The 19,980-nt window shown below is 69.1% G+C and overlaps 2 protein-coding genes across 4 annotated transcripts in view; one reads left to right on the forward strand and one right to left on the reverse strand.

Moving 5' to 3' along the window:
• HSPG2 (heparan sulfate proteoglycan 2) overlaps positions 1-12,768 on the reverse strand; it is a 45,675-nt gene extending 32,907 nt beyond the window's left edge. For all 3 annotated transcript variants that reach the window (XM_082328721.1, XM_082328722.1, XM_082328720.1), the window contains exons 1-10: positions 12,685-12,768; positions 6,998-7,130; positions 5,891-5,974; positions 5,332-5,441; positions 5,184-5,242; positions 4,365-4,525; positions 4,016-4,141; positions 2,582-2,821; positions 2,387-2,506; positions 2,182-2,313 (exon numbers count right to left, since the gene is read on the reverse strand). In XM_082328721.1, the coding sequence (XP_082184847.1) occupies positions 2,182-2,313; positions 2,387-2,506; positions 2,582-2,821; positions 4,016-4,141; positions 4,365-4,525; positions 5,184-5,242; positions 5,332-5,441; positions 5,891-5,974; positions 6,998-7,130; positions 12,685-12,744 (1,225 nt within the window). In that variant the 5' untranslated portion in view covers positions 12,745-12,768. The remainder of the gene's footprint in view (positions 1-2,181; positions 2,314-2,386; positions 2,507-2,581; positions 2,822-4,015; positions 4,142-4,364; positions 4,526-5,183; positions 5,243-5,331; positions 5,442-5,890; positions 5,975-6,997; positions 7,131-12,684) is intronic.
• A 2,928-nt stretch (positions 12,769-15,696) lies between these two features.
• Positions 15,697-19,729, forward strand: CELA3B (chymotrypsin like elastase 3B; the record flags this gene model as incomplete). The annotated part of the gene is made up of 8 exons (XM_082329222.1): positions 15,697-15,730; positions 15,841-15,917; positions 15,989-16,086; positions 17,522-17,656; positions 17,728-17,864; positions 18,665-18,810; positions 18,903-19,055; positions 19,712-19,729. The coding sequence occupies 8 exons, from the start codon at positions 15,697-15,699 to the stop codon at positions 19,727-19,729; spliced, it is 798 nt and encodes a 265-aa protein (XP_082185348.1).
• Positions 19,730-19,980: the final 251 nt, after the last annotated feature.

The raw sequence follows: 19,980 nt of genomic DNA on the forward strand, positions 1-19,980 counted from the left end.
CAGCACCGCACCGCAGCACCATCACCCCAGCACCGCACCGCTTGGGGACAGGGACCCCAGTACCGCACCGCTTGGGGACGGGGACACCAGCACCGCGCCGCGGCATCGGGACCCCAGCACCGCACCGCTTGGGGACAGGGACCCCAGCACCGCGCCGTGGCATAGGGACCCCAGCACCGCACCGCTTGGGGACAGGGACACCAGCACCGCGCCGCGGCATCGGGACCCCAGCACCGCACCGCTTGGGGACGGGGACACCAGCACCGCACCACAGCACCATCACCCCAGCACCGCACCGCTTGGGGACAGGGACACCAGCACCGCGCCGCGGCATCGGGACCCCAGCACCGCACCGCTTGGGGACGGGGACACCAGCACCGCACCACAGCACCATCACCCCAGCACCGCACCGCTTCGGGACAGGGACACCAGCACCGCGCCGCGGCACCATCACCCCAGCACCGCACCGCTTGGGGATGGGGACACCAGCACCGCGCCACGGCACCATCACCCCAGCACCACACCGCTTGGGGATGGGGACACCAGCACCGCGCCGCGGCATAGGGACCCCAGCACCGCACCGCTTGGGGACGGGGACACCAGCACCGCGCCGTGGCACCGGGACCTCAGCATGGCACCACCTGGGGACGGGGACACCAGCACCGCGCCGCGGCACCGGGACCTCAGCATGGCACCACCTGGGGACGGGGACACCAGCACAGGGTCCCCAGCCCAGCTTGGTGACAGGGTCCCCAGAACCATGCCATGGCACCGGAACCCCAGCATGGCATCACTTGGGGATGGGGTCACCACCACAGGGTCCCCAGTCTGGCTTGGGGACAGGGTCACCAGCACTGCATCGTGGCACCAGGACCCCAGGACGGCACTGCCTGGGGACAGGGACACCAGCATCGGGTCCCCGGCCCAGCTTGGGGACAGGGTCCCCAGAACCACGCTGTGGCATCGGGACCCCAGTGTGGCACCACTTGGGGACAGGGTCACCAGCACCGGGTCCCCAGCCTGCCTTGAGGACAGGGTCACCAGTGTGGCACCCAGCACCGTGCCACGGCACAGGGTCCCCAGCGTGGCACTGCTTGGGGACAGGGTCCCCAGCATGGGGTCCCCAGGATGGCATCCCTTGGGGACAGGGTGACCAGCACAGCACTCAGCACCACACCACGGCACAGGGTCCCCAGCATGGTGTGGCTTGGGGACAGGGTCCCCAGCAAGGAGTCCCCGGCCCAGCTTGGGCACCGGGTCCCCAGCGCAGCACCCAGGCCACGCCATGGCACTGGGTCCCCAGCGTGGCGCCACTTGGGTGCAGGGTCCCCAGCGCTGTGCCATGACACAGGGTCCCCGGCACGGCACAGACTGGGCACAGTGTCCCCAGCACAGGGTCCCCAGCCCAGTGCCAGGGCACAGGGTCCCCAGGCAGTGTCCCCAACCTGGTGCCATGGCACAGCGTCTCCAGCCCGGTGCCATGGCACAGGGTCCCCAGCACGGCACAGATTGGGCACAGTGTCCCCAGCACAGGGTCCCCAGCCCGGTGTCATGGCACAGGGTCCCCAGGCAGTGTCCCCATCCTGGTGCCATGGCACAGGGTCCCCAGGCAGTGTCCCCAGCCCGGTGTCATGGCACAGGGTCCCCAGGCAGTGTCCCCAGTCTGGTGCCATGGCAGTGTCCTCAGCCCGGTGCCATGGCACAGGGTGCCTGGCACAGCTCGGACACAGGGTCCCCAGCCCGGTGCCATGGCAGTGTCCCCAGCCCGGTGCCATGACACAGGGTCCCCAGCACGGCACAGACTGGGCACAGTGTCCCCAGCACAGGGTCCCCAGGGTCCCCAGCCCGGTGTCATGGCACAGGGTCCCCAGGCAGTGTCCCCAACCTGGTGCCATGGCAGCATCCCCAGCCCGGTGCCATGGCACAGGGTCCCCAGCACAGCACGGATTGGGCACAGCGTCCCCAGCACAGGGTCCCCAACCTGGTGCCATGGCACAGCGTCCCCAGGCAGTGTCCCCAGCCTGGTGCCACGCCACCGCATCCCCAGCACCGCGTGGGCGCAGCGTCCCTGGCACGCAGCCACGCCACAGGGTCCCCAACCCAGCCCTGGGCACCACGTCCCCACGCCTGGCAGAGATGTCCCCTCCCCTGGCCGACGTGTCCCCTCCCGGTGTCACTCACCGCAGCCGACCTCATCGGAGCGGTCGGGACAGTCGGGCTCCCGGTCGCATTGGTAGCTGGCACGGATGCAGCTCCCACTCGCCACGCACCGAAACTCCGCCGGCCCGCACGCCGCGCCGGGTGCTTTGGTAGCTGCAGCGGTGACGGTGACACGTGTCAACCGGGGCCGTGTCACCGCCCGTGTCCCCAACCCGGCCATACTCACGGCAACCGGTCTCATCGGAGCCGTCCCCGCAGTCGTTCTCGCCGTCGCAACGCCAAAGCTTGAGGGCGCAGTGCCCGTTGCGGCACTTGAATTCGTTGGGTTCACAGGGCGAGGGGGTGCCTGGGTGATGGGGGGGGGGCGGTCAGCACCCATAGGGTGCCCCCCCCCACCCTCGCCGCGTCACCGCAAACTCACCGCAAGCTTCCTCGTCGCTGCCGTCGGCGCAGTCGGGCTCGCCGTCGCAGAAGTAATCGCGGGGGATGCAGCGCCCGTCGGCGCAGGCGGCTTCGCCCGTTTGGCACGCGCCCGCCGCCGGTTTGGGGGGGCGCGGGGTGAAGGGGCGGCGCGGGGGGACGGTGGTGGCGGCGGTGACGGTGCTCACCGGGCGGGTGGTGGCGGGGCGGGCGGTGGTGGGGGGCAGCCGCGTCGGGGGGTCTGTGGGGGTTGGGGGGGTTATAGGGGGGAAATGGGGGCCCGGGGGGGGCTATAGGGGGAAATAGGGGTGCGGGGGGGGGGGGGGGTTGGGGGGGGTTATGGGGGGATATGGGGGTGCAGGGGGGTTTATGGGGGTATAGAGGGGTAAATGGGGGTGCGGGGGGGTTTATGGAGGTATAGGGGGGGAATGGGGGTGCGGGGGGGTTCATGGGGGGAAATGGGGGTGCAGTGGGGGGGTTCATGGGGGGTATAGGGGGAAATGGGGGTGCAGGGGTGGTTATGGGGGATTATGGGGGGAAATGGGGGTGTGGGGGGGGTTATGGGGGGAAATGGGGGCCTGGGGGGGGGCTATAGGGGGAAATAGGGGTGTGGGGGGGGTTGGGGGGGTTATGGGGGGATATGGGGTTGCAGGGGGGTTTATGGGGGGTTGTAGCGGGTAAATGGGGGTGCAGGGGGGTTATGCAAGTAAATGGGGGTGCAGGGGGGTTCATGGGGGGTTGTAGGGGGTAAATGGGGGTGCAGGGGGGGTTATGCAAGTAAATGGGGGTGCAGGGGGGTTCATGGGGGGTTGTAGGGGGTAAATGGGGGTGCAGGGGGGGTTATGGTGGATTATGGGGGAAACGGGGGTGCAGGGGGGGTTTATGGGGGGGTTATGGGGTAAATGGGGGTGCAGGGGGGTTATGCAAGTAAATGGGGGTGCAGGGGGGGTTATGGGGGTATAGGGGGAAATGGGGGTGTGGGGGGGTTATACGGGTAAATGGGGGTGCAGGTGGGGGTTACGGGGGTATAGCGGGGGAAATGGGAGGGTAGCGGGTTTATGGGGGGGTTGTAGGGGGGTATGGGGGTGCAGTGGGCGGGTTCATGGGGGGTTATGGGGGGAAATGGGGGTGCAGTGGGGGGGTTTATGGGGGTATAGGGGGAAATGGGGGTACAGGGGTGGTTATGGAGGATTATGGGGGTGCCAGGGGTTTTATGGGGGGGTTATGGGGGAAATGGGGGTGCAGGGGGGGTTTATGGGGGGGTTATGGGGTAAATGGGGGTGCCAGGGGTTTTATGGGGGGGTTATGGGGGAAATGGGGGTGCAGGGGGGGTTTATGGGGGTTTATGGGGTAAATGGGGGTGCCAGGGGTTTTATGGGGGGGTTATGGGGGAAATGGGGGTGCAGTGGAGGGGAGGTTTTGGGGGGGCTCTCACCGCAGCCGTCCTCGTCGGAGGCGTCGCGGCAGTCGGGCCGGCGGTCGCAGCGGTATTCACCGGCGACGCATTCGCCGCTGCCGCAGGCAAACTCCAGCGGGGTGCAGGCGCGTGGGCGGGGGGTCACTGGTTTTGGGGGACACACAATCAGGGTGACCCCCCCCCCCCCAATATCCACCCACCAGAAATGTGGGGGGGGGTCGAGACGCACCGGTACGTGCGACCAGGTGATGCGATGGGTGAATATAGGGCGGTCTGAGCCCCCCAACCAAATATCCCCCCCCCCAAAACCCCTCAGAGCCCCCCAGAGCCCCCCGGGGTCCCCCCAAACCCCCTCCCCGGCGCTCACCGGCCCCCAGCCGCCGGAACTGGAAGCCGTGGGGGGAGGTGAGGTAGGAGGCGATGGAGCCGGCGGCCAGCAGGTCCCGCAGGACCCCCCCCAGCTGCGCCTCGTCCCCGTTCCCCTCCGAGCCCACGTCCAGCTCCACGAAGACGTCGCCTTCCAGCTCTCTGGGGGGGTGGGAAGGGGGGGGTCAGCACCCCAAAATGTTCCTACTGCACCCCGCAAACCTCGCCATCACCCCCAAATGGCACCGTGGCCCCCCCCCAAAGCTCCCTGTTCCCCCAAACCCCTCCTGCACCCCCAAACCTCCTTGTCACCCCAAAAGTTATCACCCTCAAACCTCCCCACTGCCCCCCCAAAACCTGCCCATATCCCCAAACTTCCCCTGCACCCACAAAACCTCCCCGTCACCCCCAAACTCCCCACTGTCCCCCCAAACTTCCCCATCCCCCCTAAACCCCCCACAACCCCCCCAAAACCTCTCCATCACCCCTAAACCTCCCCTGAACCCCCAAAACCTTCCTATCACCCCTAAAGCCCCCCACAGTCCCCCCATACCTCCCCTGCACCCCCAAACCTCCCCATCACCCCCCAACACCCCCCACACCCCTAAACCAGCCCCTCCAAAACCACTCTGCACCCCAAAACCTCCCCATCACCCCCACCTCCCCATAGCCCCCCTCAACCCTCCCCTGCACCCCCAAACCTCCCCATCCTCTCCTTGTCCCCCCAATCCCCTCACCCCTCAAACCCCCCCCCCACCCCCCAAAAAACCCCCCCTGCCCCCCAAAACCCCCCGAGCCCCCCAAACCCCCCCCCACTCACTTGATGAAGACCACGCTGACCACCTGCTCCCCGGGCACCTTGTAATACTCTGACTCCAACTGGGGGGGACACAGAAAAAATGGGGGGGTCAGGGTGCTCCCTTGGGTGCCCCCCACCCCAGCCCCCCCCCCCATGCCCCCCCTCTCACCGTATCCACCACGGCCTCGGAAACCTCCCGAAATTCCTCGGATTCGGGGTCCTCCAGCCGCTGGCTGTAGTCGATGCTGTGGGTGAAGTTCACCAGCGCCCGGAAATAAACTGGGGGGGGGTGTGTCAAAAATTGGGGAGGGGGGTGTTAAAAAGGGGGGGAGGGCACCTGCACCCCCAAAAAATACCCCCATCCAGCTGTGACCCCCCCATCCAGCTGTGCCCCCCATCCAGCTGTGCCCCCCCGCCATCCAGCTGCCCCCCCCCCAATATTTGGGGTCCCCCCCCCCATTATAAAGGCACCGGGGGGAAAAAAGTGGGGGGTGGAGCAAGGGGGGGTCCCCCAAAATGTGTCACTTACTCAGCGGGGGGTCGTCCTCGGGCTCGGCCACCACCATGCCCGCCGGCGCGGGGGGGGGCCTGGGCGCTGCCCGCCGAGGAGGAGGAAGAGGAGGAGGAGGAGGAAGAGGAGGAAGAAGAGGATGGAGAGACAGAGCTTGAGAGCGGTGACAGGCAGGTGACACCCAGGGGACAGATGCCACCCCACGGCGTCCCCTTACCGGTGGGTGCCAGCCCGATGCCGGGTACGGGGGTAGTGCTCGCCGGCAGCCAGGTGACGCCGCTGCCGTCCTCGCCGCTGCCATCTGCAATGGGGACAGCGCGGGTGGCACCCAAGGTGGCACCCACCCGTGGTGACACCCACCCACGGTGACACCTACCCACGGTGACACCCACCCATGGTGACACCCAACCACCCAGTGCCACCTTACCACCAGATGCCACCAGGTCATGGTGCCATCTGCAATGGGGACAGTGCAAGTGACATCCAGGGTGACACCTACCCATGGTGACACCTACCCACGGTGACACTCACCCATGGTGGCACCCACCCACCCAGTGCCACCTTACCATCAGATGCCACCAGGTCCTGGTGCCATCTGCTATGGGGACAGTGTGAGTGGCACCCAGGGTGGCACCCACCCATGGTGGCACGCACCCCTGGTGGCGCCCAGTGCCACCTTACCACCAGATGCCACCAGGTGCCAGTGCCATCTGCAATGGGGACAGCATGAGTGGCATCCAGGGTGGCACCCACCCATGGTGACACCCACCCACGGTGGCTCCCACCCACCCAGTGCCACCTTACTGTGGATGCCACCAGGTCCTGCTGCCATCTGCAATGGGGGCAGCAGGAGTGGCCCCCATGGTGGCACCCGCCCGGGTGGCACCCAGTGCCACCGTACCACCAGATGCCACCGGGTCCTGGTGCCATCTGCAATGGGGACAGCGCGAGTGGCACCCATGGCGACACCCACCCATGGTGACAACCCACCCACAGTGACACCTACCCACGGTGACACCCACCCGTGGTGGCTCCCACCTGGGTGGCACCCAGTGCCACCTTACACCGGGTCCTGGTGCCATCTGCAATGGGGACGGCACGAGTGGCAGCCAGGGTGGCACCCACCCATGGTGGCACCCACCCACGGTGACAACCCACCCCTGGTGGCACCCAGTGCCACCTTACCACCAGATGCCACCGGGTCCCGCTGCCATCTGCAACAGGGACAGCGCCAGTGGCACCCGGGGCGGCCCCCACCCATGGTGACACCCACCCACGGTGACACCCACCCCTGGTGGCACCCACCCACCCAGTGCCCCCTCACCGCCGGATGCCACCAGGTCCTCGTCATCGGAGAGGTGCGCGTAGTACCGGCGTCCCCGCGTCCCCCCGACGTGGTCGGCCACCGTGTCCTCGGGGAAGGAGGTCTCGGCCAAGCCCCGGGTGCCGCGGGTGACCTGGGGGGACACCCGTCACCCCCCCGCTGGGTGCCAGGCCACGTCACCGGCACCGGGGGGGGGGACACGGGTGGGTGCTGGCAGGGCCGGGGCCGCATAGCTGCGCGGTGGAGTCACGGCCAGCGCGGCGCGGGGGGAGGATGAGCTCATCGCCCACCCACCGCATTCCTGCGCCGCCACGGCACCGCCACGGCAGCGGGCACACGCGTGTGCAGCCGTGTGCGAGGGGAGCGCGGGCTGCGCGCACGCGGTTGCACTGCTGCGTGCGTGCACCGGCACGGGGACGCGTGTGCAAGTTGACACGTGGCTGTGCACACCCGTTTGCACCGCTGCGTGCATGCACCGGCACGGGGACACATGTGCATGCCGAGACATGGCTATGCACACGCGTTTGCACTGCTGCGTGCGTGCACCAACACAGGGACGCGTGTGCACGCCGAGACGTGGCTGTGCACACGCGTTTGCACCACTGCATGCGTGCAACAACACAGGGACGCGTGTGCACGGCAGCAGGGGGCTCTACCTGTGTGTTTGCACCATTGCATGCGTGCACTGATGTGAGGATGCGTGTGCACAGCAGCATGAGGCTGTGCACGTGCATTTGCACGACCACACGCATGCACTGACACAGACACACGCGTGCAGAGCAGCATGTGGCTGCACACATGCATTTGCATCACTACACGTGTGCACGGTGGTGTGGTCGTGCACAAGCATTTGCACTGCTATGTGCGCGCACCAACGCAGAGACACGTGTGCACATGAACGTGGTTGTGCACATGCATTCGTGTGCACCGACCCAGGGATGCCCGTGCACGCGCGTTTGCACCACTCCACGCGTGCACCACTACGGGGATGCGCGCGCGCGTGCATTTGCACGCGTGCGTCAACACAGAGCCGTGCGTGCACGCCAATGCGCAGCTTGCACCCGCGTTCGCACCGCCGCCGCGCCGCTGTGCGTGCGCCGCCACTTGCACGCACCTGGGCGCCAGCGGGGCCCCGCGCGCTCGCAGCCCTCACGTCTGCGCACACGCGTGTGCACGGCCCGGCGGGTGCCCCCAGGGTGCCCCCAGCACCCGTTGCCCCCCCGGCGCCCGCCCGGGCCAGGAATCCGTCGGGGCAGCACTTTGCTGTGCAAACAAGCGCCGGGGGATTAAGTGGGCGCTGGGGGGGGGGGGGGGACACGGGGGGGACACGGGGGGACACACGGCCACCGACCCGCAGGAGGCGGGGGGACCCGGCACCCGCAGGGAGTCTGGGGCGGGGTGGGGGCACCCCCTGGGTGCTGCTTGGGAGGGGGAGGCGGGGTGCGGGGTGCAGAGGGGGGAAACTGAGGCACGGAGGAGCCCATGCGTGCAGCAAGTGTGTGGGTGCTCTGCTACTGCCCCACACACATGCACCGAGTGCGTGGGTGCTCTGCCATCGCCACCCCACACATGCACTGAGCACGGGGGTGCTCTGCCATCATCACCCCACACATGCACCGAGTGCGTGGGTGCTCTGCCATCACCCCCCACGCGTGCACTGAGCACGGGGGTTCTCTGCCCCCCACTCCCCATGCATGCACTGAGTGTGTGGGTGCTCTGCTACTGCCCCACACATGCACTGAGTGCGTGGGTGCTCTGCCATCGCCACCCCACACATGCACTGAGCACTGTGGGTGCTCTGCCACTGCCCCACACACATGCACCGAGTGTGTGGGTGCTCTGCCATCACCCCTCTACGCATGCACTGAGCACGGGGGTTCTCTGCCCCCACTCCCCACACATGCACCGAGTGTGTGGGTGCTCTGCCACTGCTCCCCATTCATGCACTGAATGTGTGGGTGCTCTGCTACTGCCCCACACATGCACCGAGTGCGTGGGTGCTCTGCCATCACCCCCCATGCGTGCACTGAGCACGGGGGTTCTCTGCCCCCACTCCCCACACATGCACCGAGTGTGTGGGTGCTCTGCCACTGCTCCCCATTCATGCACTGAGTGTGTGGGTGCTCTGCTACTGCCCCACGCATGCACCGAGTGCGTGGGTGCTCTGCCATTGCTCCCCACACCTGCACTGAGCATGTGGGTGCTCTGCCATCATCACCCCACACATGCACCGAGCGGGTGGGTGCTCTGCCACTGCTCCCCACACATGCACTGAGCACGTGGGTGCTCTGCCATCATCACCCCACACATGCACCAAGCGGGTGGGTGCTCTGCTACTGCTCCCCACACATGCACTGAGCGTGTGGGTGCTCTGCCATCGCCACCCCACACATGCACTGAGCACTGTGGGTGCTCTGCCGCTGCTCCCCACACACGCACCGAGCGTGTGGGTGCTCTGCTACTGCCCCACACATGCACTGAGTGCATGGGTGCTCTGCCATCGCCACCCCACACACGCACCGAGCGTGTGGGTGCTCTGCTACTGCCCCACACACGCACTGAGTGCGTGGGTGCTCTGCCATCGCCACCCCACACATGCACCGAGCGTGTGGGTGCTCTGCTACTGCCCCACACACGCACTGAGCATGGGGGTTCTCTGCCCCCCGCTCCCCACACGTGCACTGAGCGGGCGGGTGCTCAGCCCCGGCAGGCAGCGGGCCCCATCCCGGGCCGGCGGAAGGGCAGCTGCCTGTCCCGTCACCGACGGTGGCCGGGCAGGGGACAATCACCCCTCTCCTGTTACCGGAAGCCTCCCCGCGCCGCGGCCCCGCACCCGGACGCCTGGGTTCCCCCCGCCGCCGCCGGGGCACCGCGCCCGGCCGGACGCCGTCGCCGCCGCTCACATTTTCCACTCGTCGGCCCAAATCCTGCCCCGCACCCTGGGGAAAAGGGGGGGGCGCCGAGGAAGAGGAGGGTGAGGAAGCACCACCCTGTCCCACGTGCGGCTTCGCTCGACGAACCCTGTGCCCCAAACTTGGGGGGGTCCTCAAACCCCCCCCCCCCCTTTTTGGATGCGTCCCCTTGTCAAAATCGGGATGCGACCACCCAAAATCTGCCTGTGCCCCCCAAAATGTGCCTGTGCCCCCCCCCAAAGCTGCCTGTGCCCCCCTCCCCCTTACTTCATCCGGGCGAGGAAGAGGAGGTGACGCACAGCAGGAATAATAACCGGGGGGGTTATTAATAGCAGCCCCCCCCAAGTCTTATTGTTCCCCCAAGGTCACGGCTAAGAGGTGCTTCCCCCCCCCCCCCAAAACCCCTTCCTCCCCCCTCGGGGGTCCCCTGGGGCGAGGGGACCCCGCTGCGGCCCAGCCGCCCCCGGGACCCCCGGGGTTTGGGGGGGACGGGGACCCCCCGGGGTTTGGGGGTGGGGGGGTGAGCGCAGCTGGCGGGATGCTGCTCCCAGGGGGGTGCAGGCAGCTGCCTAAACCCCCCCCCCCCGCCCCGGCCTGGCAGGGACCCAGGCGCCCGGGCTGGCCTCCTGCTCTTCCTCCTCCTCCTCCTCCTCCTCGGCCAGGCCATCTTTGGCGATGGGACTGAGCCGGAGCTCGCCGGGAGCGCGCAGGGGCCACGTGCGCTTGGGGGCCCTGGGGGGGGGGGTCCCCCCAAGGGTCCCCCCCAAATTGTCCCCAAGGGTTTGGGTGTGTCGTCCCCGTCCCCCCCCAGTTGTCCCCAAGGGTCCCCACGGGAGACGCGAGGGGTGGGGGGCGAGCAAAGCTCGCACAAGCGCACACGAGCGTGCAAGAGCCGGCGTGCAAGCGCGAGGGTGCCCCGGAGCGCCCCGGGTGGGTGCGGGTGCGGGTGCGTGCACACGCGTGTGCGTGACCCCCCCTCCCCCCGCCTCCCCACCCCCTCCCCCCCAGGCCTGGCGATCTTATCGCACATTCCTGCTGCGCCCTCCCCCCCCCCCAAATTAACCCTTCGCAGCCCTCGGGGGGGGGCACCCCATCACCCCCCCACGCCAGACCCCCCCGTGGAGTGGGCAGACCCCCCCTGCATTTCTTTGGGGGGGGGGCACATCCCGGGGGGGGACCACACCCCATCAGGGTGTCCCCAAATCCCCCCAGCCCATAGGGGAATAGCGCTTGGGGGGGGGAAGTGGGGACCCCCCCTCTGTCCCCACCAGCCCCCCCCGGCCGTGGGTGGGAGCCCCACGGGGGACGGGGGGGCGGCCCTGCCAGCATGGCCCCGAGCAACAAGGCCCCCTCTGTTCTCTGCCCCGGGCACCGGCCCAGCCCCAAACCAACCCCCCCCCGTGACCCCCCCCCCCGCCACGGGTGGGGCCCCCCCATGGCCACCAGCCCCCCCCATCGCCACCAGCCCCCCCCCTTACCCTGCTTGGGGGGGGACCCCCCCTCAAATAGGGGGTGCCCAACCCCCCCGGCGCAAACCCACCCTGAGGGGCACCCAGGGGTGTCACCCCCCCCACACTGCACCCCAGCTGGGTGGGACCCCCCCACACCCAGGGGCACCCCCAAACGCAGCCCCCCCCCCCCCGGGGGGGGGTATTTTGGGCGAGTTTATTTTTAGGGTGGCCGGCGCCACCCGTCACCCTTTAAATTTAGCCGGGGTGGGTGAGGGGGGGTGGGGGCGGGGGGGGCAGCACCCCAAAAGCGGGACGTGCCCCTATAGGTGGCCCCCACCCAGGGTGAGGGGTCGCGGGGGGGCACAGCTCGACCCCCGGGGTCGAGGCCCATGGGTGGCTTTGGGGGGGATGATGGGGACCCCCCCTCCCCACCGCAGGGCCTGGGGGGACCCCAGTCCCCTGTGGGGCCAGGGCAGGGGGACCCCACGCACCCCGGGGGGACCCCACTCCCCTGAGGGGACCCCCACGCACCCCGGGATCACAGGGGACCCCAGTTCCCAGACGGGACGGGGCATGGGGACCCCACATCTCCTGGGTGCCCGGGGGGGGGACCCCAATTCCCTGAGAGGTCCCTGCACCCCCCTGGTCCGGGGGGGACCCCAATTCCCTTACGGACCAGAGCAGGGTGCTGGGGACCCCTGTGGCTCGGGAGGGGGGGACCCCAGTTCCCTTCGGGGACATCGCAACCCCCCTCAACTCCTTTAGGGGACCCCAAGTTGGGGGGGGGGGGGATCCCAGCTCCGCGGGGGGACCCCCAACTCTTTCAGGGGACCCCCAACTCCTTTAGAAGAGCCCAATTCCGCGGGGGGGGGATCCCAAGTCCGTGGGGGGGAACCCCAACAACTCCTTCAAGGGACCCCCAACTCCTTTAGAGGAGCCCAACTCCGCGGAGGGACCCCAACTCTTTTAGGGGACCCCAACTCCTTTACAAGACCCCAGCTCCGGAGGGGGGGATCCCAGCTCCGCAGGGGGACCCCCAGCTCCTTCAGGGGACCCCTAACTCCTTCGAGGGACCCCCAACTCCTTTAGAGGACCCCCAACTCCGCGGGGGGGATCCCAGCTCCACGGGGGGACCCCAACTCCTTTAGAGGACCCCCAACTCCGCGGGGGGGACCCCAGCTCCGCGGGGGGACCCCAACTCCTTTAGAGGACCCCAGCTCCTTGGAGGGGGACCCCAACCCCTTCAGGGGACCCCAACCCCCCTGGGGGACCCCCAGCCGCCTTCGGCCCCCCCGCCGCCCCCGGGGGACCCCGGGACACTCACTCCGAGGAGGGCTCCGAGCAGCAGGAGGGCGCCCAGCGCCGCCGGCGCCGCCCGCCCCATCGCCCCGCTCCGGCCCCGCCGCTCCGCTCCCGGCCCCGCCGCTCCGCGCCGCGCCGCCGCCCGCCCCGGGGCCCCGCCACGCCCCGGCCCCGCCCCGGCCCCGCCCCGGCCCCGCCCCGCCCACGGGGGGGCGGGCACGAGTGCGGGGGGGGCAACTCTGGGAAGTTGTATGGGGACACGGGGGGGCGTGGGGACACGGGGACGCAGCTCTGTGCACCCCCACGGGGACACGGGGGGGCGTGGGGATGCCGTGGGGCACCCCCTGAACTTCCACGGGGGGGGCGCGGGGACACCGTGGGGGGACCCTGTGAACTTCCACGGGGACACGGGGGGGCGTGGGGACACCGAGGGCAGCTCTGTGCACCCCCACGGGGACACGGCGGGGCGTGGGGACACGGGGGAGGACCCTGTGAACTTCCACGGGGACACGGGGCGGTGTGGGGACACCGGGGGTCACCCCCTGAACTTCCACGGGGGGACGTGGGGACACCGGGGGGCAGCTCTGTGAAGTTGCCCGGGGCCACGGGGGTGCGTGGAGATGCCGTGGGGCACCCGTGTGCACTTGCCCCGGAACACGGGGATGCGTGGGGACAGCAGGGGCACCTCTGCGAAATTGTACAGGGACACGGGGGGGCGTGGGGACGCCGTGGGCAGCATGGGGGGCACCACCGTGCACCCCCACGGGGACACGGGGGGGCGTGGGGGACACGGGGGGGCACCTCTGTGAGCTTGCAGGGGGACACGGGGGGGCGTGGGGATGCCGTGGGGCACCCCCTGAACTTCCACGGGGGGGCGCGGGGACACCGTGGGGGGACCCTGTGAAGTTCCACGGGGACACGGGGGGGCGTGGGGACACCGGAGGGCAGCTCTGTGCACCCCCACGGGGACACGGGGGGGCGTGGGGACACGGGGGAGGACCCTGTGAACTTCCACGGGGACACGGGGGGGCGTGGGGACACTGTGGGGGGACCCTGTGACCCATGTGACCCATGTGACCCATGGGGACACGGGGGGGCGTGGGGACATCATGGGGCAGCTCTGTGCACCCCCACGGGGACACGGGGGGGCGCGGGGGCACCCATGGGACAGGCGGTGCCCCCGTGGGACCCTGCAGCCCCCGGGCACGTGGGGCGGTATGGGGGCTATAGGGGCACAGGGGGGTTATAGGGGCTACGGGGGCTATAGGGGCACGGGGGGCAGTATGGGGGCTATAGGGGCACAGGGGGGTTATAGGGGCTACGGGGGCTATAGGGGCACGGGGGGCAGTATGGGGGCTATAGGGGCACAGGGGGGTTATAGGGGCTACGGGGGCTATAGGGGCACGGGGGGCAGTATGGGGGCTATAGGGGCACGGGGGGGTTATAGGGGCTATGGGGGCACGGGGGGGGTGGTTTATAGGGGCGGTGGGGGCACCAGGGGCATGGGGCTGTATGGGGGCTATAGGGGCATGGGGGGCAGTATGGGCGCTATGGGAGACACGAGGTTATAGGGGTTGTGGGGGCAACAGGGGCATGGGGCTGTATGGGGGCTATAGGGGCACAGGAGCTTATAGGGGCTATGGGGGTACCAGGGGCGTGGGGCAGTATGGGGGCTATAGGGGCACAGGGGGGTTATAGGGGCTACAGGGGCTATAGGGGCACGGGGGGCAGTATGGGGGCTATAGGGGCACGGGGGGTTATAGGGGCTATGGGGGTACCAGGGGCGTGGGGCAGTATGGGGGCTATAGGGGCACGGGGGGGTTTTAGGGGCTATGGGGGTACCAGGGGTGTGGGGCAGTATGGGGGCTATAGGGACACAGGGGGGTTATAGGGGCTACAGGGGCTATAGGGGCACGGGGGGCAGTATGGGGGCTATAGGGGCACAGTGGGGTTATAGGGGCTACAGGGGCTATAGGGGCACGGGGGGCAGTATGGGGGCTATAGGGGCACAGTGGGGTTATAGGGGCTATGGGGGTACCAGGGGCGTGGGGCGGTATGGGGGCTGTGGGGCACACAAGGGGCATGGCAGCCATAGGGGCTATACGGGGCACAGGGTGTATAGGGTCTATGGAGGCCACAGCTGCTATGGGGGGCAGGGGTGTTTATGGGGAGGCCATCGGGCACCAGGTGCACGGGTGTTATGGGGCCTATAGGGGGCCCAGGGGGGCTATGGGGGGCACCAGGGGCACTGGGCAGTATGGAGCATACTGGGAGCGGGGGGCCCGTGGGGTGCATGGGGGGTATAGGGGCTATGGGGGTACCAGCACATGGGGGTATGGGGGGCAGAGGGGCTATGGGAGAGCACCAGATACTTGAGGGGTATAGGGGCTATAGGGACCACAGCGGCTACGGGGTTATATGGTCCGAGGTGCGCACCATGGGGGCTGTAAAGGCAATGAGGGCCATATGGGGACACCAGGGGCACGGGGCAGTATGGGGGACACAGAGGGGGCTATAGGGGTTATGGGGGGCACCAGTGGCAGGGGCGTTATGGGGTCTATAGGGGACACAGAGGGGGCTATTGGGGCTACTGGGGGCACCAGTGGCAGGGGGTGGGGGGGGTCTATAGGGGACTCGGGGGGGCTATAGGGACTATGTGGGGCACCAGTGGCAGGGGGGGTGTGGGGTCTGTAGGGGACACAGGGGGGTTATAGGGACTATGTGGGGCACCAGTGGCAGGGGGGGTGTGGGGTCTGTAGGGGACACAGGGGGGTTATAGGGGCTATGGGGGGCACCAGTGGCAGGGGGGGTATGGGGTCCATAGGGGCAGAGGGCTCTATAGGGTCCCCGCTGGGGGCGGCTGGCTGGGTGCCGCTGCCACGTCCCCCCGCAGCCCAGGTTAATGGTTAACCCCCCCAGCGCCCAGGTGGGCGCCAGGTGCCCGTTCCCAGGGGCGCCCTTGGGTGCCCCCGATAGCGGGGGGGATTTAAGGCCGGCGGCCGCCGCCGTGCGCCCTGACCGAGCCGGGACCACGATGCTGAGCCTCCTCCTGCTGCTGGTGGCCGGCGGTAAGGGGTCCCCGAGCCCCCCACCCGTGTCCCCAAACCCCCCACCCGTGTCCCCAACCCTCGGGTGGGGTGACGGGTGCCCGGTGGGTGACGGGTGCCCCGTCCCACAGGCAGCCGGGCCGCGGTGCTGCCGGACTCACGGGTGGTCAACGGGGAGGATGCTGAACCCTACAGCTGGCCCTGGCAGGTGAGCGGGCGGGGGGACGGGGCGGGGGGTGGCACCCATGGGTGCTGTGGCACCCACCGGTGTCCCCGCAGATCTCGCTGCAGTACGAGCGGGACGGCACCTTCCGCCACACCTGCGGCGGGTCCCTCATCGCGCCCGACTGGGTGATGACGGCCGCGCACTGCATCTCGTGAGTGAGGGACCCCCGAGGGCCGCGGCGGGTGCTGGGGGGGGAGCGGGGTGCGGGGGGCAACGGGGGGTGCTGGCTGCAGGGGTGGGTGCGGGGGGGTGGAGGAATGGGTGTAGGGGGGATGCAGGGTGCGGGGCGGGTGCAGGGGGGCTGCAGGGTGCAGGAATGGGTGCAGGAGGGACGCGGGGAGCATAGAGATTGTGTGGGGTGCAGGAACGGGTGTAGGAGGGATGCAGTGTGCAGGGGGGTGCAGAGGGGCTGCAGGGTGCAGGAATGGGTGCATGGAGGGGATGCAGGGTGCAGGGGGGGTGCAGGGTGCATGGAGACTGCGCAGGGTGCAGGAACGGGTGCAGGAGAGGTGGGGGGGTGCAGAGGGTGGCAGGGTGCAGGAATGGGTGCATGGAGGGGATGCGGGGTGCAGGGGGGGTGCAGGAGGGGTGCGGAGGGTGCAGAGCGGTTGCAGGGTGCAGCAATGGGTGCAGGAGGGGTGCAGGGTGCATGGAGATTGCGCAGGGTGCAGGAGGGATGCAGGGTGCAGGAGAGGTGCAGAGAGGTTGCAGGGTGCAGGGCGGGTGCAGGGGGGCTGCAGGATGCAGGAATGGGTGCAGGAGGGATGCGGGGAGCATAGAGATTGTGTGGGGTGCAGGAACGGGTGTAGGAGGGATGCAGGGGGCAGGGGGGTGCAGAGGGGTTGCAGGGTGCAGCAACGGGTGCAGGAGGGGTGCAGGGTGCATAGAGATTGCACAGGGTGCAGGAACGGGTGCAGGAGGGATGCAGGGTGCAGGGGGGGTGCAGGAGAGGTGCAGAGAGGTTGCAGGGTGCAGGAACGGGTGCAGGGGGGGTGCAGGAGGGGTGCAGGGGGTGCAGAGGGGTTGCAGGGTGCAGGAATGGGTGCAGGAGGGGTGCAGGGTGCATAGATATTGTGCAGGGTGTAGGAACAAGTGCATGGAGGGGACAGGGGGTGCAGGAGGGGGTGCCGAGGGGGTGTGGGATGCAAGGATGGGTGCAGGGATGGGTGCAAGGGGGTGCAGGGTGTAGGGGTGGGTGCATGGAGGGGATGGTGCATGGAGGTTGTGTTGGGTGCAGGGGTGATGTACAGTGCGGGATGGCTGCATGGCGGGGTGCAGGGTGCATGCAGGGGGTGCTGGGTGCATGCAGGGGGTGCTGGGTGCAAGATGGGTGCATGAGGAGGTGCAGGGTGCAGGAAGGGGTGGAGGGTGCATGAAGGGGGTACTGGGTGCAAGATTGGTGCATGAGGGGGTGCAGGGAGGGGTGCAGGGTGCATGGAGGGGGTGCTGGGTGCAAGATGGGTGTATGAGGGCATGCTGGGTGCATGGAGGGGGTGCAGGGTGCGTGGAGGGGTGCAGGGTGCATGGAGGGGGTGCAGGGTGCAGGAGGGCTGCGGCGTCCCCTGATGTCCCCGTCGCCCGGGCAGCTCCACGCTCACCTACGAGGTGGTGCTGGGCGAGTACGACATGGGTGCCAGGGAGGGCCCCGAGCAGCGCATCCCCGTCGCCCCCGCCGACATCTTCGTCCACCCCAAATGGCGAAGCTCCTGCGTGGCCTGCGGGTGAGCGGGGTCCCTGGGGGGGTGGGGACATCGGCCCGGGCCCCCCCGTGACACGTGTCCCTGCGCGGCAGCAACGACATCGCCCTGCTGAAGCTGCAGCGCCCGGCGGTGCTCAACACCCAGGTGCAGGTGGGGCGGCTGCCGCCGGCGGGCACCGTCCTGCCCGACGGGTACCCCTGCTACCTGAGCGGCTGGGGGCGGCTGGCCAGTGCGTACCGGGGGAGCGGGGAGGGGGGGGGGAGGGGGAGATGGTTGGAGGGAGGGGGAGATGGATGGAGGGATGGATGGAGGGATGGAGGGGTGGATGGGGAGATGGATGGGGAGATGGATGGAGGGATGGATGGGGAGATGGATGGGGAGATGGATGGGGAGATGGATGGAGGGATGGATGGGGAGACAGAGGGATGGATGGGGAGATGGTTGGAGGGATGGGGAGATGGATGGAGGGGTGGATGGGGAGATGGAGGCATGGGGAGATGGAGGCATGGGGAGAAGGAGGGATGGATGGGGAGATGGTTGGAGGGAGGGATGGGGAGATGGAGGCATGGGGAGATGGAGGGATGGATGGGGAGATGGTTGGACGGAGGGAGGGAGGGATGGATGGGGAGATAGAGGCATGGGGAGATGGAGGGATGGAGGGAAGGAAGGATGGGGAGGTGGAGGCGTGGGGAGATGGTTGGAGGCATAGGAGGGATGGATGGGAGGATGGACGGGGGGATGGACGGGGAGATGGTCGGAGGGATTTAGGGATGGATGAGGGAGAGATGGGGGATGCGGGGATGGAGAGAAGGCTGGAGGAAAGACTGAAGGGATGAAGGGCTGGGGAGACGGAGGGAGGGCTGGAGGGCCTGAAGGACGCAGGGATGAAGGGATGGGTGGGTGGATGTGGGCAGGACAGATGGATGGCTGAGGGACGGATGGACGGATGGATGGCCGGACGGATGGCCGCGGGCGGGCAGGGCAGCGGGCAGGGCGCCGGGCGCAGCCCCCCTAACGCCCGGCTGGCAGCGGGGGGGTCGCTGCCGGAGCGGCTGCAGCAGGCGCTGCTGCCCGTGGTGGCCTACGAGCGCTGCAGCCAGCCCGACTGGTGGGGCACCCTCGCCATCCGCCGCACCATGATCTGCGCCGGCGGCGCCGAGAAGGCCGGCTGCAACGTGAGTGCCGCGCCGGGCCAGGGCGAGACGGGGGGAGACACGCCGGGACCCCCACCCCGGCGCTGACCCCCCCGCCCTGTCCTGTACCCCAGGGCGACTCGGGGGGCCCCCTGAACTGCCAGGCGGCCGACGGGCACTGGGAGGTGCACGGCATCGCCAGCTTCGTCTCGGGGCTGGGCTGCAACGCGCCCAAGAAGCCGACGGTCTTCACCCGCGTCTCCGCCTTCGAGGACTGGATCGCCGAGGTGGGGGACGGGGGGACGGGGGGACAGGGTGCCAGGGCACCGGGGTGCTCGGGTGCCATGGTGCTGGTGTACCAGGGCGCTGGAGTGCCAGGGTGCCATGGTGCTGGGGTGCCAGGGTACCAGGACTCTGGGGTGCTGGGGTGCCAGGGGATGGGGGTGCTGGGGTGCCAGGGAAATGGGATGCCATGATGTCAGGGTGCTGGGGTGCCAGGGCACCAGAGTGCCAGGGCACTGGGGTGCTGGTGTACCAGGGCACTGGGGTGCCAGGGGACTGGGGTGCCGGGGTGCCGGGGTGCCGGGGTGCCAGGGTACCAGGACTCCAGGGTGCCGGGGTGCCAGGACACTGGGGTGCTGGAGTGCTGGGGCACTAGGATACCAGGGTGCCACGGTGCCAAGGTGCTGGGGTGCCAGGGCACCAGGGTGCCAGGGGAATGGGGTGCTGGGGTGCCGGTGTGCCAGGGTACCAGGGTGCTGGAGTGCCAGGGTGCCATGGTAGCAGGGTGCCAAGGGGCCAGGCTTCTGGGGTGCTGGAGTGCCAGGGTGCCGAGGTGCCATGGTGCCGGGGTGCTGGTGTACCAGGGTGCTGGGTGCCATGGTGCCGGGGTGCTGGGGTGCCGGGGTGCCGCACTCCTCCCTGAGCAGCTTCTCCCTTCCAGATCATGAGCCAGAACTGAGCGCGGCGGCTGCGGCGGCGGCGACCTCCTGGCGTGGCATCGGGCAAATAAACCCACAGCTCTGGCACCGCACGTGTCCCTGTGCTGGGGCGTGGGCGCGCGGGGGCGGCCGGCGCACGGGGGCGGCCGGGTTGCCGGCAAACGGCACCGGTAGAGCGGGCACAGGGAGCACCCAGAGGTGCCCAGACACCACGGGGATGGGCACCCAGAGACACCCAGGTACCACAGGGACAGTTTGCCCTGAGGAGCCA

Source organism: Platalea leucorodia (genome assembly GCF_965183815.1).
Source record: "Platalea leucorodia genome assembly, chromosome: 17".
Classification (NCBI taxonomy): domain Eukaryota; kingdom Metazoa; phylum Chordata; class Aves; order Pelecaniformes; family Threskiornithidae; genus Platalea; species Platalea leucorodia.